At 35.8% G+C, this 21,085-nt stretch overlaps 2 protein-coding genes across 2 annotated transcripts in view; both read right to left on the bottom strand.

Moving 5' to 3' along the window:
- LOC119244411 (ankyrin repeat domain-containing protein 26-like) overlaps positions 1-5,973 on the bottom strand; it is a 42,949-nt gene extending 36,976 nt beyond the window's left edge. The window contains exons 1-2 of the mRNA XM_037510198.2: positions 5,937-5,973; positions 2,352-2,518 (exon numbers count right to left, since the gene is read on the bottom strand). The gene's annotated coding sequence lies outside the window, so the exon portion shown is untranslated. The remainder of the gene's footprint in view (positions 1-2,351; positions 2,519-5,936) is intronic.
- A 3,152-nt stretch (positions 5,974-9,125) lies between these two features.
- The window catches only part of LOC119244417 (ankyrin repeat domain-containing protein 26-like), a gene marked incomplete at its 5' end in the record, with an annotated part of 48,519 nt that continues 36,559 nt past the window's right edge, over positions 9,126-21,085 (bottom strand). Inside the window, 8 exons of the mRNA XM_054695460.1 lie at positions 9,126-9,163; positions 11,210-11,381; positions 12,105-12,262; positions 14,045-14,127; positions 15,677-15,749; positions 15,840-15,868; positions 16,527-16,625; positions 19,091-19,184. Of these exons, the coding sequence (XP_054551435.1) occupies positions 11,333-11,381; positions 12,105-12,262; positions 14,045-14,127; positions 15,677-15,749; positions 15,840-15,868; positions 16,527-16,625; positions 19,091-19,184 (585 nt within the window). The remainder of the gene's footprint in view (positions 9,164-11,209; positions 11,382-12,104; positions 12,263-14,044; positions 14,128-15,676; positions 15,750-15,839; positions 15,869-16,526; positions 16,626-19,090; positions 19,185-21,085) is intronic.

Raw genomic sequence — 21,085 nt, 5'->3', positions numbered from 1 at the left:
ACCAAGAACCACAATTTGGCATCACTCATAGAAAAAAAAAATAGGCCTTTCTAATATCTGCGGGTTCGAGTACCAACACCAAGGGATCTAAGAGGAGACTTAGGTGCAGTGTATAAGGTGAGGAATTAAGACAAGAGGTCTAAAGAATAATGAAAATTTGGGAGGACATTAGCATATATAAAAAGTGGCAGTCATGAGACAAAAGATCAAAGCCAATTTTGGGATACTTCAATCCCTAAAATAGGAAGTGGGATTGAAGAAATTGGACAAATATATTGAGGTGGAAGAATGAGAAGTGCACAGCAGACACCTAGTAATGAGTTCTCCCCCTTAAAAAAGAGTCCTGGAGTTAAATGAAGATATGATGTTGGAGGAGAGAGATTTCCACTGAAGAAAATATAGCCCATCAGTGTAAAAAGTATGTGTGGATAAAATGAACACTTGGTGGTGACTGATCAAAGGCAGTTTGGAAGAGCGGTAAGTGGAGAAATTAAAAGTGCAAGTTCAAGAGTGAATATAAAAGAGGAACTAGGGGATGGACAAACAGTTCTGTATGACTCATAAGCTTTGTACTGTGACTGTGGAGGATCCCATTTTCTTCTTTGACTGTAGTTTGCAATACCCAATCATGATTATTTACTATTTTTGTATTGCAATGCTTTTTTTAGTCACATCCATTTACACTCAAAGGTCAACTAAATGGCAAACAATTCAAAGCATTCATATAATACCTGCAAATAAAAGCAAAGGTCTCTGGAATGTGTCTATTTATTGAATTGATTCTATTCATTGAATTCATGAATAGAAAACTGAGAAATTTATTGTAATAAGCTTTTCCACAAATAACCAAAATAGGAATTGGAAACACTACCAAAACATACACTGGAAATATAACTGGAGAATTAAATCTATTTGAAGGTAAGGTGATGAGACAGAAGAGAGAGAGGCCCAAAGTTTACAGTAAAGTACTATGGGTGCTTTGGTAGCGGGTATTTTATGGTAACACACATCTAATGAACTATGAAACTAGCACCGAAATCATACACAGGCTTGTAAGCCATTATCTCTTGCATGAAGTGACAAAAAGCACATTGGGTCCTGTTTTCTTTTCTTTTTTTTTTAAGATTTATTTATTTATTTATACAAGAGCTGGGGTACAGGTCAGAAGCATGGGAGTTTGAGAGAATTCACCAGAGCCAGAGCAGGGAGCAGAACAGGCAGACAGACTGAAGACACTGCTGAAGGGAGCTGCGGGTGAGACAGGAGAGGTCTGCAGTTCAAATATAACATTGGGGATCACTAGCACATACAAGAAAGTAACAGTCATGTTTTTGTTAGAAGACAGAAGATCAAGGACTGAATGTTAATGCTCCTCCTCAATTTGGATAAAAGGAGGATGCAGTTGAAGAGAAATAGGAAACACAGACTAAGATGGAAGAACAAGAAATGCTTGGGGGGAACCTGATACATGAGTTTAACCTCAGAAAATACAAGTCCCGAGAAGCAAATGAAGAAATTATTTTGAAGAAGAGATTTCCATTATGCAAAAGTGTTCACTCTTTTTGATGGATGGCTGTTGTTATGCAAGTTTCACTTTTCTCCAATTGAATTACTGATATTGTTTCTCACACCAGAGTGAACACAAGAAAAATTAGGGGATGGACAGTTCTGTAGGACTTAGGTTAGTGTCACAGACATGGAGGAGACCATTTTCTTCTTCGGCTGTATTTTGCAATACCCAATCAGAATTATTTAGTATTTTTGGTACTACTCTACTTTATATCAAACCACCTCTTTGTGACATTCAATGGACAACAAAATGGTGGAACAATAAAAATTTATAAAATCTTATAAGCAAAATATTCTGAATGTTTCTATTAATTGAACTTGTAGATCACTGTAAATAGAGCTCAACATATTTACAGCAACAGACCTCAGAAAGTCACTAAAAAAAGCAAATGACAAAAAAAAACCAAAAACAAATCTAGGACATAGGACTGAAAAATTGAGAGTGAGAGTGGGAAAGTTAGAGGGGTTGAGAACACAAAGGAGGGGCCTACGGTCTAGAGTAAAGCAGCGTGGGTGTGATGGTGGAGGGTGACCTGTGGTAGCATCCATCTGATGAGGTGTGAACTTATCCCCTAAATCATACGCAGGTTGTAAATGAATGTCCCCTCAACAAAGGGGCAAAACACTAAGTGATTCCCATAGTTCATAGTTTGGCAGTATTAGTCTGATCAGGGTGAGATTTCTCTTGCCTTGGACTGTCAACTGTATTATGCTGCTTGTTTCCCACACAGTAATCACTGCTAATATTCCTTTAAACTGAAAGGAAAGTTTATAGATTTTACCTTTTGGGAATCTCAACTTGGTCAGGACTCCTGCTATCCACATTCACTGGAAGGGCAGGACCACTCTTCTTGTTTATTTGGCCAACAGATTTTGATGTTGATAAATAATTATTTTGCTTTTTTGCTAACTTCTTCAGGAAACCAAGAACCCTCCTCTCAATGGCATTCTTCAAAGAAATAGAACAATTATTGATGAAATTCATATGGAATCACCAAAAACCCCGAATAGCCAAAGCTCTACTGAAAAAAAAAGAAGGAAATGGAGGCATCACACTCCCAGACTTCAAACTATACTACAAAGCCATAATCATCAAAACTGCATGGTATTGGAACAAGAACAGACATACAGACCAATGGAATCGAATAGAAAATCCAGAAATAAACCCACAGATTTATGGTCAACTAATCTTTGACAAAGGAGCAAAGACTATGCATTGGAGCAAAGAAAGTTAGTTCAATAAATGGTGCTGGGAAAACTGGGTCGCTACATGCAAAAGAATGAAGCTTGACCACTACCTCACACCATACACAAAAATCAACTCAAAATGGATTAAATAACTAGACATAAGACCTGAAACCATAAAATACATAGAAGGAAATATAGGCGAAACACTACGGGATTTGCACCTCAAAGACATCTTTACAGACACATCACCCAAAGCAGTGATAGTGAAGAGAAAGATAAACAGCTGGGACTACATCAAATTAAAGAGCTTCTGCACAGCAAAAGAGACAATAACAAAAACAAAGAGAAACCCCACCAACTGGGAGAACATTTTTGCACCCAACACTAATGATAAAGGACTGATCACAAAAATCTGCAAAGAGCTGATGAGACTCAGCAACAACAAAGAAAATAATCCAGTCAAAAATGGGCAGAAGAGCTAAAAAGAAACTTCTCTGAAGAGGAAATGCAAATGGCCAACAGACATATGAAAAAATGTTCAACATCACTTGTAATCAGGGAAATGCAAATCAAAACTACCATGAGATACCATCTCACACCAGTGAGAATGGCACATATTAAAAAAACTAGCAACAACAAATGTTGGCGAGGATGTGGAGAAAAAGGAACTCTTGTGCACTGTTGGTGGGAGTGCAAACTGGTCCAACCACTATGGAGAGCTGTGTGGAGATTTCTGGACCTACTAAACATAGAGCTTCCATATGATCCAGCAATTCCACTCCTAGGTATTTACCCAAAGGACACAGAAACATCAATTCCAAAGAGCACCTGCACTCCTATGTTTATAGCAGCACTGTTTACAATAGCTAAGCTTTGGAAACAACCCAAATGCCCAAAAATAGATGACTGGATCAAGAAGATGTGGTACATATATACCATGGAATATTACTCAGCATTCAAAAAAGATAAACACATGCAATTTGCAGCAACATGGATGGCACTGGAAGGGATCATGCTCAGTGAAATAAGCCAAAAAGAAAAAGAAAAATACCGATGGTCTCACTCATAGCAGGAATCTAGAAAACTTAAATAAGGGACCAGGAAAATGAATATAAGAAAGTGAAAATCAAAGTCAACAAAAAACTATGAACCAGAGACACTTTTTGGGGGCGGGGGGAAAGGATTGGGGTCAGAATTGGGCGTTTGCAATTGTATGGGGGAATATAAAAATAAAATTTAATATTTAAAAAAAAAAAAAAAGTTAAATTAAGACATGAAAAGAAAAAAAAAAAAAAAAAAATAAAATGGCCATCCTACCAAAAGCAATATACAGATTCAATGCTATTCCAATCAAAATTACAATGTCATTCTTCAAAGAAATAGAACAATTATTGATGAAATTCATATGGAATCACAAAAAACCCCGAATAGCCAAAGCTCTCCTGAAAAAAAAAGAAGGGAATGGAGGCATCACACTCCCAGACTTCAAACTATACTAACTACAAAGCCATAATCATTAAAACTGCATGGTATTGGAACAAGAACAGACACACAGACCAATGGAATTGAATAGAAAATCCAGAAATAAACCCACAGATTTATGGTCAACTAATCTTTGACAAAGGAGCACAGACTATGCATTGGAGCAAAGAAAGTTTGTTCAATAAATGGTGCTGGGAAAACTGGGTCGCTACATGCAAAAGAATGAAGCTTGACCACTACCTCACACCATACACAAAAATCAACTCAAAATGGATTAAAGAACTAGACATAAGACCTGAAACCATAAAATATATAGAAGGAAATATAGGCGAAACACTACATGATTTGCACCTCAAAGACATCTTTACAGACACATCACCCAAAGCAGTGATAGTGAAGGCAAAGATAAACAGCTGGGACTACATCAAATTAAAGAGCTTCTGTACAGCAAAAGAGATAATAACAAAAACAAAGAGAAACCCCACCAACTGGGAGAACATTTTTGCACACAACACTAATGATAAAGGACTGATCACAAAAATCTGCAAAGAGCTGATGAGACTCAACAACAAAGAAAATAATCCCATCAAAAAATGGGCAGAAGAGCTAAAAAGAAACTTCTCTGAAGAGGAAATGCAAATGGCCAACAGACATATGAAAAAATGTTCAACATCACTTGTAATCAGGGAAATGCAAATCAAAACTACCATGAGATACCATCTTACACCAGTGAGAATGGCACATATTAAAAAAACTAGCAACAACAAATGTTGGCGAGGGTGTGGAGAAAAAGGAACTCTTCTGCACTGCTGGTGGGAGTGCAAACTGGTCCAACCACTATGGAGAGCTGTGTGGAGATTTCTGGACCTACTAAACATAGAGCTTCCATATGATCCAGCAATTCCACTCCTAGGTATTTACCCAAAGGACACAGAAACATCAATTCCAAAGAACACCTGCACCCCTATGTTTATAGCAGCACTATTTACAATAGCTAAGCTTTGGAAACAGCCCAAATGCCCAAAAATAGATAACTGGATCAAGAAGATGTGGTACATATACACCATGGAATATTACTCAGCATTCAAAAAAGATAAACACATGCAATTTGCAGCAACATGGATGGCGCTGGAAGGGATCATGCTCAGCGAAATAAGCCAGAAAGAAAAAGAAAAATACCGGATGGTCTCACTCATAGCAGGAATCTAGAAAACTTAAATAAGGGACCAGGAAAATGAATAACTATCAGAAAATGAAAATCAAAATCAACAAAAAACTATGAACCAGAGACACTTTTTGGGGGGTGAGGGGCGGGAGGGGAGGGATTGGGGTCAGAATGGGGGGGGTTGCAATTGTATGGGGAATATAAAAATAAAATTTATTATTTAAAAAAATAAAAAAAATAAAAAGACAATATAAATGGGGAAAAAAACTGTAAATATAAAATATCCTGTTGTCACTGTAAAATTATCAAATGTCTAATATAATCTGGCATTGTATATGACTGTAAACTAGAAACACATAAAGCAAGAAATTGCTTCAATGAGTGTACTCAGAAACTTGTTCTAACAGATTCTTTTGTGTGTGTGAATGGTGACAGATTTCTCCTTATCTTGAGCATTTGTCAAATTATCACTACTTGAATCCCTACTGTCAGACTATAACCAAGAAATAGAAATAACAAAGGAATGTGTTACCTTAGAGGAAGCATTGTCACCTGATTCATGAATTTCAATATTGCTTTTCTTTCATTAAGTTCTCAAAATTTTTGCTTTTTGTGTAAAAGCAAAGGGCCTGCAAATGAAAATAAAATGGACTTATTCCCCCCCAAAAAAAAATTTAAAAAAAAATAAATTATTAGTAAAAGTGGTCATGTTAAGAAGCTGCTATATTATTTACAAGAATTTCTATATCATAATAGTAGTAAAGTTTTCTCCCCTATAAAATCCCAGAAGGTAAATTAGAAAGTTTTACAAAACTTATGCTACATCTCTGTAATACATTACTTTAAATTCAGAATGATCAATACCTCAAACTGCAGAGTTCCCGTTTCCATTCCACTTTTTGATGCTCTAACTGGGATTTTATTTCTTTGGTTTCTGAGAGCTCCTTTTGTAGGCCACTAACCTTATTTTTCATTTTTTTAATTTTTCCCGAAAGCAATTGACAGTGATTTTTTTTTAAGTTCTATTAATCTTTCATATGAAAGAAGTGCATCCTGGATTTTCAATAAGCTCACAGAATCTGCTCAGGGAGAAAACAAACAGAGAAATAAATATATAAGTACTTTTGGTGTACAAAGGATGTGGATTTTCATATTCACTTCTTCATGTATTTATTTTATATATTGAGTGTCGTGTCTACTATGTAGAAGACATAATCAACTTTGTAGGTAAAATAAACAAGAACTCTGTCTATTGTTTAGCTAATGTCTAATGACAGAGGAAGACAAATAAAATGCTAAGTTCTGACAGATACTGTAAGCAAACTGAATTCTATGATCACTAACAGAACATGATCTAGGAAGAGGAAGAGATGGCTACCTTGAGAAATGAAGGATAAACAGGAAGCAATTAAGCAAAGGAGAAAGAACAACATTCTAGGAGTTTACAGCATGTGCTGAAGTTCTACTGCGATCTGCTTCTAGCCAACATGGAATAACAGGTACTTCCTACTGAAACAAGCAAAGACAAAACAGACAAAATACATTCAAAAATAATTTTCAAGATAAAGAACTTCAGGCAGTGAAGGTCAATGATTTCTGAAGTTAATCTAATGAATGCCCCAGCTCACTGCCTTCAAGAATTTCCAGGCCATGCCACAGGGAGCAGGAACTGCAGTGGGGCTGATGAAACAGAGTCTGTGAAAACAAGGTAGATGGAGATCACAGGTCACAACCGTGGAGAGAAAGAACCCCAGGGATCTGCAGAGGGGTCCCTCAGGGTATTCAGCAAAACCAATCAATAGTGTATATACCCTTGTGAGGAAAGCACCAGAGACCAGTGGGGAAAACCATCAGAAAAAAGTAGAGGAAACAGTGTTGGCTGCTCACATAGCACCAGGAATAGTGTCTGCTCCATTAGCTAGGCTGGAAAAACTCCTCATTCGCAGGACAGTGGCTAGTGGGTAACACCCAAGCCGGGGCTGAGCACTGCTTCAGAGTCACTGGATTAATCATAAGAACAAGTACAGGAGGATCAGCCTTGTTGAAAAGTAACTTAACTGTCCTAAAACAGAGCTCCAAAAGATAAGGCAGCTATTAAAAAAAAAAAAACAAAAAAACAAAAAAAACACGACTTATAGAGCCAGAATTCAAAATGTCAGAGATCAAACACACTGGTGGGGGTAAACACATATTAGACATTACAAAAAAAAAAAGAGTTAGTATGATATAGGTGAAATGTGAGAAAAATCCAAGTGGCTAATATACAATTCCCAAGAGGTAGGAGAAAGAGAAAGAAAAAAAATTTCAAGAAAAAAATGGCCAGAACTCTCCAAAGTTAATGAAACCTATTGTCCCATAGATCTAAAAAAGATCAGAAATGAAAGTAAACTATTGTCATTTTCTCACACACTGTATATAATATGGTAAAGTATTACTTGAACGTAAATTGTGATTACCTACTCAAAAACTATAAACTCTAAAGCAACCACTAAACTAACAAGACAAAAGAGATATAGCTAATAAGCCCAAAAGAGAAATAAAACTACATCATAAAAATTACTTAAGCTAAAAAAAGGCAGGAAAAAAAGAGGAACAAGGAGCAGATAGGATGAACAGAAATCCAACAGCATGATGACAGATTGAAACCAACTATATGTCAGTATCACCGTTAGGTGCTAGGTGCGCATGGTCTGAGGGTCTCAATACAACATCTCCATACTTTGTAACAGATGTGAAAAAAGCTCACAAGGTCAATAGAACAAAATGACCTCAATGCAAGACCTCAAACTATACAATTTATAAAAGGTAGCATAATCTTTGTGACCTTGTGCTAAGCAAAGTTTTCTTAAAATGAACACCCAAAGCAAAAGGCATGTAAAGAACCACCACCTAAATCGGACATCAAACATTTTTGCTCTTAAAAAATGAAAATAGACACAAAATGGAAAACAAATGGCACAGCTACTTGAGGAAAAAAGTTGGCAGCAGCTGAAAGGAATACAAATGGTCGTGAGGAGATGTTTTAGAGGTGACGCATACATTAAGTATCTTGATTGCAGTGATGGTTTCCCGTGTACAGACATGGTCAAGTGACCCAGGGACACACTTGCTATATGTACAGTTTACATCACTAAACTATAACAAACAAAAAGTCTTATTGCAAGAAAGAACCACCATGGCAGTGCCTGAGACGCAGATGGATAAAGAAGGACAAGAGATGCAGTGAGAAGACTGTGGTCTTTAACCTTATTCCAATAGCTGGATTTAAGGAAGGGGTTAACATGATGAGATCTGAAGTTTTGAAAATATATCACAATCAAGGTTTTGGAAAGTGGAATGGCAGGGAGAACGGCTCTGAGGTTATTTCAGTATTTCACGAGGGAAATAATGGTACATGACCTTGAATGAAGGCCTAGGAGACACCAGAGTCAGCAAGAGTACAATGAGAATTCTCAAAGCTCTTTGGCTGAGTGTATACAATTGCTTTCATTTCAATTTAATATAAAACAGTTCTGAGATGAATAACATTATACCTGTGCTTTATGATGCAGTACTAGATAAATGGTGTATAAAACCCCACAGTGTAAAGAAAAGACTTTATAGTTATAAAATCCTACCTTTACAATCCATGCTAAGTTGTTCAATTAGCAACATAGAATTCTTATAATTAGAGTAAGGTAATTCACTATCTTCTGAAGCTGTTTCAGATGACTGAGTTAAGTCCTCCAGGTTATCCACAGAATTAATTTGCTTCTTGACCTACAAATGAGCAATGCTATTTCAAAATGTTCTCAAAATATTTAGGAAACATACTAAATATGCAAGGGTGATAAAAATCCATCTTTATATAAAAGCAAAAAGAGACTTCTTTTTAATTACTGTTTTTATCAAAAGACTACCTTTATATATAACTAGTGTTATACATCACTCTTTCAAAATAAACCTCTCTGAAGTTTAGGAAAACTTTCTATTTTTTCATTCTACCTTTTATAATGTATTTCTTTCACAACAGAATAATATTTTTTAAGGATTTATTTTTATTTATTATGCATATAAGAACTATAGGCCAGAGGCATGGTGCGGGTGAGAGGATTCACCAGAGACACAGTGAGGAGCAGAACAGGCGGATCTACTGAAATACACTGCTGCGGGGAGCAGCAGGTGATTTAGGAGAGGTCTGCTGCCCCATATGTGGGTCAGCTCCCCGGGTCTGGGGATTGAACTAATGCTGCAGTGGCTGGCACTAGCTTGATAGCCCTGAGACTTTAACCCCTGCACCACCAGGGAGGTCCCAGGATAATATTTTTTATCAATTAATTTTTACTGTACCTTGTTCCTTTCTTTAGATGTTTTTTTATAAGCCTAAAAAAAATAACCAAACACCTATTTCAGATGCATGTTAACTACTTTAATACAGAGAATAACTGAGACTAGATTTTTTTAAATAAATATCTGCAATGTAATTAATTTTCTAGAGAGGGGATTAAGCAATACATAAAGAGTAATATTAATGAACAAAGAAAATGTACTACAAATAATATTAGCAAATCATTAAATATAGATCAAGCTGACAGTCAACAAGTTTCTAACATTGGTAATACAAACAAAATCAAATTTAATAAACATGTTCTTCTCTACTGGATCATTTCCAAGAGCATAAATTGCTGCACCCCCCCCCCCCTGCAGTGACCCTCAGGGCTAATGGCTGTTGCCATGGTCCCTGAGGTCCGGCGTGGGCAAGGAACCATGCGCGCAGGGGGAGAACAGCAAACTCCCTAAGATGCAGAGAAGCCGAATGCCTGCCAAGAAATAATGACCACCAGAAGCTGCCACAAAGATGATTAAAAGAAATGCTGACCACCTGGAACCTTATCTCGCTTTCTCAAGGCCCACAAACTTTATTCTGCTACAACTGTCTTTCTAAAATCTTTCCTTTTTTCTGGTCATTGATTGCTAATTAAAAAACATACCTAATTTAATAATTAGGTTAATGCAAATGAAACATTACTAAACACTGTGTTATAATAGAATTGTTAGTTTAATAATCTTTCTATTATGTGCTTAACTTTAGTACCTTTGATATTAACTGCATTATAAAATAAATTCACCCATGACAATTAATTATGAGTAAAAATGATAGTTAGTGCAACTAGAAAATAATTATATAAAACAGCAGAAAGAATTTATAGCCTGTCCAATTAGGAATGAGGCTAGGTCCAGATGTAACTTCGGACATAAATCACTGCCCTGTCAATTAAGCTAAGTCTATGAGCAAACTGATCTCTTTGATGTTCACTGTTCCTATGCTTTTAGAAAAACATATATATACTGACCACTAGCTTAATAAAGATGCACTCAGATTTTCACTCTCTTGAAGTGTGTCTGTGTGTCATTTATTCATCGAATCCCTGACCACCCTGCGCAGTCTCTCAACCCTGAGACGGCCTCATCGTCCATCGCTGTGCTGGTCCGCGGCAATAAATATCTAAGATAAGAAAGAAAACTCCCTCGAACTCCACATTCTTCTGAAGTTATCCATTTTTCTACTGTCTTTCTCCGTATATATTCTTCTATAAAGGAGCAATTCACACTCACTCACCACAAACTGGCTGAAGGGCAACTATTTATTGAAACTTTCTCATCAAAGTTACTGGTCCTATTGTAACCTCTCAACAGTATTTCTCTGATATTCTCTAGAACTCTCTTGTCGGGGACTGTACACTACATTATAGTTGTTTTATTCCCAGAAAAAGTAATCACTGCTAATATTCCTATACCTAGAAATAAAGAACTTAGAGAATTTACCTTCCATCATTCTGATCTACTTCACTTAAGCTGCTGTCATCATTCACTTGAAGCACACCACCAGTTAGGGAACCAGCCTTCTCAAACATGGATGTAGTCACAGATGCTTTGACTGTCCATTTGCTATTTTTCATTTTTCTTTACTTCTTTCATAGGCAAGCCAGGATTACTACTTTTAAAAATCCACAAAAAGGTCAATATTTAGAATAGTTATTTTGTACAGTACTGATATTTTGTACAGTTCCAACATTTATCTACATTCATTTGTCTATTAATTCACAAGAAGTATGAAGTACCATCTGTAAGCAAGGAAATATATTTTTCTTGCTTCAAAAACAGATATACAATTATGATATAATGTGCTATAGAAGAATTGTCATATGAAATGTTAAGTGAGCACAAGGAAGGCTTTAAGAAGAGGGATGGCAGAGAAGGTCACCAGGAAAAAAAACGCACGAGAAAAAAACATTATACATGGAGAGTCTTTAATGCACAAAGACTAGGAGAAGTATAAAATTCATAGAATTTTATGTGATAGAATTTTATAGTGATGAGTTAGGAAATTGTGAAGCTTCTGTGCAAAAGCTTGAGAGTGAGGTGCCTAAAGTAATGACTCTCAGACACTGTAGTACTAATTAGATCACCACTGTATTTTTTATTTTAAAATATAGTAATACTTAAATGACATTATTTTTAAAATAGCGTGAGGCACATATAATATGAAAGAAGAAATCAGACTATCTTGGGTGGTGAGGGCAATCTTACTTTTAAAGTAGGCCTGAATGTCTCCAGTAAAAATATAAAATTTGTTAATGACGATATTAGCACACATTATAATTTGTTTTATAAAAAAATAACAAGTACCTACTATTAAATATATGCTAACTAGGTTTACCTATCAGAATCTTCATTCTCCATAATAGGAAAGTGCTGGTTATCAGTTTTCCCATTCTTTGTTTGTTGAATTAATCCACGGTTATCAATAGCAACATCACAAATATTCTCTGATAATTCCATTTCACTATTTTTGTGCATCTTGTTTTCTTCTTCAACCTTCAGTAAAAGTTTGATATTAAGGAAATTACTATTACTTTATTCATTAAAAATAATTATTTTTGTTTTCATTAGTTTATCTTCTGACTAGTGGTTGTGATTTTATCCAATACAGATATTTTTGTGTGCTTCCTTTATTTTTATCATTATAGATCATTGAGATTTTTGTAAATTCTGCTTCATTCTGACTCAAGAAAGACCTTTCCAAAATTCCTACAAGGGCTTTCTTAAATCTGTGCTCTTATTCACACCCATTCTTCACTACCTAACATATTTACCCCTGCCATCTGACTGACAGATGGCAAATAGACTTCAGCACAATGTGACCTTGTCCGTCTTTACCGTCTTTAAATAGCCAAGTTAATATACACTAATGAGAGTGGATTAAAATATTTTAATATGTACTCATTACCCACACTGAGATAGAAAAATATTACCTGTACCTGAACAAGAAAAAGCCCACCCTAGAAGGTGTGATTCTCTTAATAGGCAGTTGGATTATTTCTTTTTCTTTTTTTTCTTTTTTTTGCCAACTAATTAAGTCTTTAATTAGTGCTTCAAATTCAACAAGTCATTTCCAGGATGATTTTTCTTAAACAAAAGAAACTGATAATTCAACTTCTTGACAAGTTGCTGCTAAAGAAAATAAACTCTTTATGTTTTTTTTTTTTTTTTTTTTTATTTATTTATTTGTTTGTTTGTTTGTTTTGTTTATACATGCACTGAGTACAGTCAGAAGCGCGGGAGGGTGAGAGAATTCACCAGAGCCAGAGCAGGGAGCAGAGCAGGCAGAAGGACGGAAGTACACTGCTGAGGGGAGCAGCGGGCGGCAGGAGAGGTCTGCGCGCCATGTGGGACCCTCCTCTGGTGGCCGGGGAGCAGCAGGGGATCGAACCGGCACCGCAGAGGTCGCGGGCAGCTTCGCAACCCAGCGCTCAACCGCTGCGCCACCGGGGAGGCCCGAAAATAAACTCTTTAAACATATGACACATCATTTAAAAAATTATCCAGCATCACCTTCTATGATATTGTTTTGCATTTTGGGCACATAATTATTTTATTATTTTTTATTATTTTTTAATAAATTTTATTTTTATATTCCCCATACAATTGCAACCCCCCTTATTTTGACCCCAATCCCTTCCCTCCCCGCCCCCCACCCCTAGAGAGTGTCTCTGGTTGATAGTTTTTTGTTGATTTTGATTTTCACTTTCTTATAGTTATTCATTTTCCTGGTCCCTTATTTAAGTTTTCTAGATTACTGCTATGAGTGAGACCATCCGGTATTTTTCTTTTTCTGACCCCATATACTGTTTGAAATTAGACTCTAAGTCAATTGCATAGAGATCACAGGAGAATAAGTCTTTCACCTTGATGTTGGCGACTGGCAATATGAAACTGCAAATTTTGAATCAGTGGGAATGATTATTCCTTTTACATTTTTCCAACTCAATGGACATCACTGTTTCACTGTTCATAATTTCAACGGATTATCATGTTTCAGCACTGGATTTCTACCTTGTTAATCATGTAGGGAAGTTATAAAAATGCAAGAAGCAAGCAATATTCAGGAATTTTTTCTCTCAATTCCAAGGATAAAGTTACTAGATTCTAAAAACATTTTAAGTTTTCAACAAGCACAAATATTTTCAAAACTAAACGTTAAATTATGATCTATTAAGTCTAAAAAACTAGTCCAAAAATAATTTGATTTGTATTACGCTATGTTTAAAGCACAGAAAACAATATTAAACCAGAAATTAAGTATAAATTTCTACATACCAGTGGGTGGTCATTTTCACTTCCATCAAGCCTTTCTTGACCTTCCTCTGATGTCATTTCTAAGTCTGGTTCTTCTGACAAATCTATATATGTTGTTAAAATGAACTACTTAGAATGCTTAGGCAAAAACACAACGTAACATTTTATTTAAAGTTCAAGTTAAGGGCCTCCCCGGTAGCGCAGTGGTTGAGCGCCGGGTTGCGAAGCTGCCCGCAGCCTCTGCGGCACCGGTTCGATCCCCGGCTGCTCCCCGGCCACCAGAGGAGGGTCCCACATGGCGCGCAGACCTCTCCTGCCGCCCGCTGCTCCCCTCAGCAGTGTACTTTGGTCCTTCTGCCTGCTCTGCTCCCCGCTCTGGCTCTGGTGAATTCTCTCACCCTCCCGCGCTTCTGACTGTACCCAGTGCATGTATAAACAAAACAAACAAATAAAATAATAAATAAATAAATAAAACATGCCTCTATAAATAAATAAATAAATAAATAAATAAAATAAAGTTCAAGTTAAGCTTAATGTTTAACTGAATGTTGGCTTCGTAAAGAAATTATTTCTGGGCCTCCCTGGTGGCACAGAGGTTGAGCGCTGGGTTGAGAAGCTGCCCGCAGCCTCTGCAATGCCAGTTCGATCCCCGGCTGCCGGGTGAGGGTCCCACATGGTGTGCAGACCTCTCCTGCCGCCCGCTGCTCCCCTCAGCAGTGTACTTCGGTCCTTCTGCCTGTTCTGCTCCCTGCTCTGGCTCTGGTGAATTCTCTCACCCTCCTGCACTTCTGACTGTACCCAGTGCTTGTATAAATAAATAAATAAATAAATCTTTAAAAAAAAAAAAAGAAATTATTTCTAACTATCTAAAACTTCAAGATCATCTGGGAAAATTTGATTCCAGGTACAAACAGCTCAAGGGTTCACTCACTCACAAATTTACCCATTCAACATCAAGGGGAAAAACTATATATGAAACACAATTTTAAAGTATACATTACTAACCAATAAAGTCACACTATTAAATAGCACATGAAGCTTTAACTGCAATATTATTCATCGTTTCCAAAATCACTGTTGATTTTTCTGCCTTTATCAGTGCACAGCTTTCCATAATTGGAAATGTTTTCCTGTATTATTCTGACAAATTCTTTTGCATCTTTTTAGATTCAGCTTGCTATGTTAAGTCCTCCTTGATTATGACACTTTTCCCAGATAAATAGATGTCTCTTTCCTTGTGGCTACATAGCACTGTACAGATTTTTCTTTTGTATCTTCATCACTTGAACTGCAATTTATTTCTTTACATGTCTATCCCCTCTGTTCTTACACTATGGGGATTAATCTCTTGGATTATCCTTATATAAAGAAACTATTTATTTTGCTCAATAGCTATTATTTGAGATCATGGCTTTTTAGAGATAATCCCTGAAATGAGACCTAAAAAGTTGGTTGGCCAGACTCAAAGGGGTAGGGGCAGGAGAGGAGAAGAGTATTCAAGGCTATAGCAAGACAGTGAGAGAAGCACACAGAAGGACACATATTTGTCTAAAATACCAGGATGAAGAAGGCATCAATCATCAGAAGTTGAGAATGCCAGAGCAAAGTGCAGTAGAAAAGACTAAAATGTTAAATCTGTGCTGCAAAACTTACCTGATTGAGATGTTTGCACATCTTTCACTCCTACTGCATTTTTAGGAACAACATCTTTCACTTCAATGGTAGGCTGAACGGGTTTTGAAACAAGATGATTAATAATGTGCATTTCATACAACCTATAGTTAATAATTCATAATGAAAAAATTAAAGTTACTACCTTCAAGTGATGGTATTTTTTAGGAGAATCTGGAAAGCAAAAGGGACACATGATCAGTCATATGTAAATATGAAAGCCAGCAAGACATTCAGGCAGAGTTAGTATCAAGCTGAATCCTCATGCTGGGCTTTGGAAATGATCACATCAGGCTTTGGTTGGTTGGCTTTAGGTTAGGACAGCCACAGGCAGAAATGTGAGCCCAGAATAACACTGAATGAAGAACAAGACTATAGGTTTAACAAAACATGCAGTTAATATTTCAGAACTTAAGGTTAAGTTTCAAATGATTATAACTAAAATAGAAAAGTATCAATATCTCAGTGTGAACATGCTGATTGATGGGGAAAAAGTGTTATTTAATCACAAGAAAAAACCATGACGCTGAGAGGATAAACGTGAGAGCTGATGGTAGAATGAAACAGCATGTATTTAGTGCAAGACATCAGAATCAGGTAAACCATTATACTACAAGTACTTATCATATTTCATATTATCATTCTCATACCATATATATTATATTCTTATCATATCTTCAATTTATCTTATAATTTAGGAAGTACACAGCTGTGATGACAGTTCAATTGATTGCATAATTTGTCACTCTTTAGAGAGAGTGTTATGAATTGATCAGCATGGTTATACACTTGTAGAATAATAGTTAATAAAAATATTCACATTTTTCCATACCCAGCTGGGCTACTGGAATGCCTACATTTCTTGTATCCTCTACTTCAGACATCTTAAAATTTGTTGATCCGCTCATGCAAGAAGGTATATAAAATACATCTAAGAAATAATGTATATAAAATTTCAATTCTAAAATATGGTTATCAAAAGAAAAAAATTAATTGCAAGAAAATTATCAGATATCTTAAATCTTTATATTTCAAAATCAGTGTAAGGTTTACTGAAAATAACAGTATTACTACTATGTAGGGGGAAAAATTCTTTAATTTCTTTCATTTCCAAAATGAATTTGGCTTGCTATATCATGATACTCTTTAAAGGATTTTTATGAAAGTTATAAAAAAAAATAACTATCAAAGAAAAAAAGTCAAGGCTACTACTATATTCAAATTAACTTCATTAATTTGAAAAATATACGTGGCACCAATCACCACATGTATTTTTTTTATAATAAATTTTATTTTTATATTCCCCATACAATTGCAACCCCTTTTTTTGACCCCAATCCCTCCCCTCCCGCCCTCTACCCCCCATAGAGTGTCTCTGGTTCATAGTTTTTTGTTGATTTTGATTTTCACTTTCTTATAGTTATTCATTTTCCTGGTCCCTTATTTAAGTTTTCTAGATGCCCCAAAATAGATGACTGGATCAAGAAGATGTGGTACATATATACCATGGAATATTACTCAGCATTCAAAAAAGATAAACACATGCAATTTGCAGCAACATGGATGGAGCTGGAAGGGATCACGCTCAGCGAAATAAGCCAGAAAGAAAAAGAAAAAATACCGGATGGTCTCACTCATAGCAGGAAACCACATGTATTTTTTGATGTCTGATAGTTATTAGGAGGTAAATTAGTGGCTAAGGTTTACCCCAACTCCAGCACACTCTCCTGCTTCCAGTACCATCTGGAGAAGCAATGATAAAATTTTTTTTGAGTGCAAATACACTGAAGTCATCTAAACTGAGTTCTCTCAAGTTTCATCAACTCTAAAACTACCAAGTTAACCATTTTTCCTCCCTCCTGCCCTTCACTATCCTCCTTCCTCTTCAAAAGAAATCTCTAGATCTGTGGTCTTGATCTTCACCTTTTACATGGATTATATGTGTGTGTGTGTGTACTCATATATATGTATATAGTATCTAGTCATATATATGACTATACATAATTTATGTATTACATATTATCCTCACCACTTCTCTTTTCTCTTTGCTTAGCAGCAATATCTTTTATCTATAGTTTTAATTCTTCATCTGTTTCCCTCTGACTATAAACATGTTCAGAAATAAAAACGAAGTGCTTTCCTTAATCCTTTTATATCTTGAGCTATCCAGTGACTCTTCTTCCAGAATTCTCTAAAGAGAAGTTTACACCCTGGCAACTCAAAGCAAGGTCTAAGGAAAAGCAACAATGGTATCACCTGAGAGCCTGTTAGAAATGCAGATTTCCACCACAACACTCAGAATGTGTATTTTTAACAAGTTACCCAAGTGATGCATTAACATTTGAGAAACTGTAATCTATACTGAGTCTGCTGTCACATTTATTTTACCGTAACTCATCCTTTTAAAATCTAGTTTCAAGTTCCTCACTATCACTTCCTCAAAACTGAAACTGCATTAGAGGTCATGAACTTTGCAATGAATTTTTTTTTAATCAGGCTATTGCTTCCTTAATCTTTCCATAACTGACTCTACCCTCCTCTCTTCAATTCTCTTATTTTGTCCTAGATGATCCTATCCTATGAGGTAGCAACATTTTACTTAACATTTAAGCATACACATTTATAGTTGGCCACATCCATGATGCTCACCCATGGAAAATAAAACATAGCATTAAATGATCTCAATCTTTAATGTCTTCCCAACAATGAGGAAAGCAGTAAGAATGGGGAGATTTTGTCCTGCTTCTCCATGAGTTTTGGTACTGGGAACTCACCTTACATTCTCCCCAAGTTTGAACACTCTGCTCTTCCTTTTTTTTTTTTTCTGGTTAATACATATATTTATTGAGTAAGTTCAACGCCTTTATGGACACAGGCCATATATAACACTCACATTACAACAGTCACATCAAAGATTACAAATCATACATCACCATAATAGACATTAAAATAACGAAAAAGTTTGACGTATTTTTGAGAATTACCAACATGTGACATACAGTTACAAAGTGTGCACAGACTTTGGAGAAATGATGCCATTTTTTTTTAACACCTCCCTCTATATATACACCCAATTCTCTTTCCTTCATTTAGCCCCTATCTCCACTCTCTGCCTTTCTCATTCATTCTTCACCCCCACTTTTCTTCTTCTTTATTTCCTAATTTTCCTAGCTCTCAGAGTATCTTAAAGTACACTAACACCCCTTTAGAAGAAAAGCCTTTCAATGTAATCTGTTGTTGACACCTGATAAGAAAACAAAACTTATTTCCTTTTCACTTCTCTTTTACCTTAGTATGCATTTATTAGGTGATTATCTTTGGCTATTAGAATACATCGCTATTCTTATTTTAACTCAACATGCAGTCAAATGACCCCTTTAAAAATAAATTTCTTACCATCTACTTTTCCAGTTAACATATTTTTTCCTCTTTGGTCTGCAGCTCCAGATAAATGATCAACATATTTCTGTGGAAGACTCTCAGAAATACTCTGTTAAATTTGATATTAATAAATAATGAGTGGGAGAAAATTTCCTAATCTCTAAGAAAACATTTGAATTTCCTAGCTTAAACATTTTTAAACTTAAAAAACAAAGAGAAGCATGTATTAAAATCTAAAACACTTAAATTGAAAACCTCATCTATGCTTTCTAGGTCAATTCTATCTTTCATCTTTATTTGGCAATTGACTTAGTAAACTGAGCAAAGAAGATAGGAGTGTTTTCATTGACAAAATACTAATTTGCCAGCATATTTCTATAAAACACTTACCTTTAATTTTCATTCCTCAACAAGATAAAAGAATATTTAAAAATATATATATTTAAACAAATTCTTTAATGAGTATACTTGTTATAAATTTAAACTATCTGTAATAATAGACATTCTTTTAGTGTTAAAACATACTTGGCATAAAAAACTTTGGTGCATGTCTTGTTCCCTATAAAAAAGAACACTGTAGGGCCTCCCTGATGCTTCAGTGGTTGAGCACTGGGCTGCGAAGCTGCCCGCAGCCTCTACTGCTGCGCCAATTCGATCCCTGGCCGCCGGCAAGGGTCCCACATGGCGCAACAGACCTCTCTTGCAGAGCCTGCTGCTCCCCTCAGCAGTGTACTTCGGTCCATCTGCCTGTTCTGCTCCCCGCTCTGGCTCTGGTGAATTCTCTCACCCTCCCGTGCTTCTGACTGTACCCAGTGCTTGTATAAATAAACAAATAAATCTTTAAAAAAAAAAAAAAAAGAAAAAGAAAGAACACTGTAGAGCTTACTTCATTTTGGAAAACAAGGATTTGGAAGAATGTAAGTTTTAAAATGTTGCATGCATCTTACTTTAGCTCAACATGGGGACAAAGTAATCCTTTTCTCTCTAATTTGGCAATGTTTTGTAAATTTATTTTTATTAAGGTAACATTGGTTATTTGTGTGATATATCTAACAACTAAAGCTTAAAATGAAATTACTTCCCATATTTTAAATGCATTTCTGTTCTTTTCATAGATAAATGGCAAATTGTTTCTGTGTGTTTATTTTCATCGTTGTGTGCTTAATTGTATTAATCTTCTATAACAGATTAATTAATCTATTCTGTTACAAATCTGTCACATCCCATAACAGAAAATAATCTGTGCTCTGTGCTGCCACAGCTTCTAATTGCTCCTTATATAAAGGTACAAAATTCTCCTCATGGCACACTCAGGAGTAAAATTCCTGGGTTGTATGGAATGCAAATATTCTGCCTTTCAAGATAATACTCAATCACTTTCCAGTATGATGGTATAAATCCTTTCTATGGAGTTTGATTGTGAACTACAGGTAGAATGTGAGTTAGTGGTAGTGCAGGTGAGCTGACATGAAACAGAAAATAAAATAGAAAACACAGGAGAAAAGAAGACATCAATGGACAAAAAGTCAGTATAAGCAGAAGTTCTGCAGTGGACAAGAGTGATGTTCCTGGTTGATGCAGGTACAGTAACATCACAGATACAGAGCTAATGCCAGATCCTGAAATGTTCCAGTTTCTGGGGGATGGCTCAGTGACACCACCTCCAGTAGTGTTGAACAGGAATGGTGGGTGACTTGAGGCACTGTTCTCCCATTCTCAAATGCAGGGCAAATGCTTTTATCATTTTATCATAAAATATGCCCTTTCTTATAGATTATTGTATAGATGAAAGAAGTCTCCAATGAAAACTATTTTCCTACAGGATTTATTTTAAAGTGAAAAATATATATTGCATTTTATCAAATGTTTTTTTCTGCATCTTCAAGACTACTGTATTTTATCTCTTTGTGCTATTCATGTAGAAGATAACATTATTTGATATGTCAAAGCCACACTGCAATCCTTCACAGAATAAACCTAAATTTGGGAGGTTATTTTCTTGAGGATTTT

The sequence above is a fragment of the Talpa occidentalis genome, unplaced genomic scaffold (genome assembly GCF_014898055.3).
Source record: "Talpa occidentalis isolate TD23 unplaced genomic scaffold, MPIMG_talOcc4v2.1 talOcc4.14, whole genome shotgun sequence".
NCBI classification, from domain to species: domain Eukaryota; kingdom Metazoa; phylum Chordata; class Mammalia; order Eulipotyphla; family Talpidae; genus Talpa; species Talpa occidentalis.
This window is presented reverse-complemented; position numbering and strand designations above follow the sequence as displayed.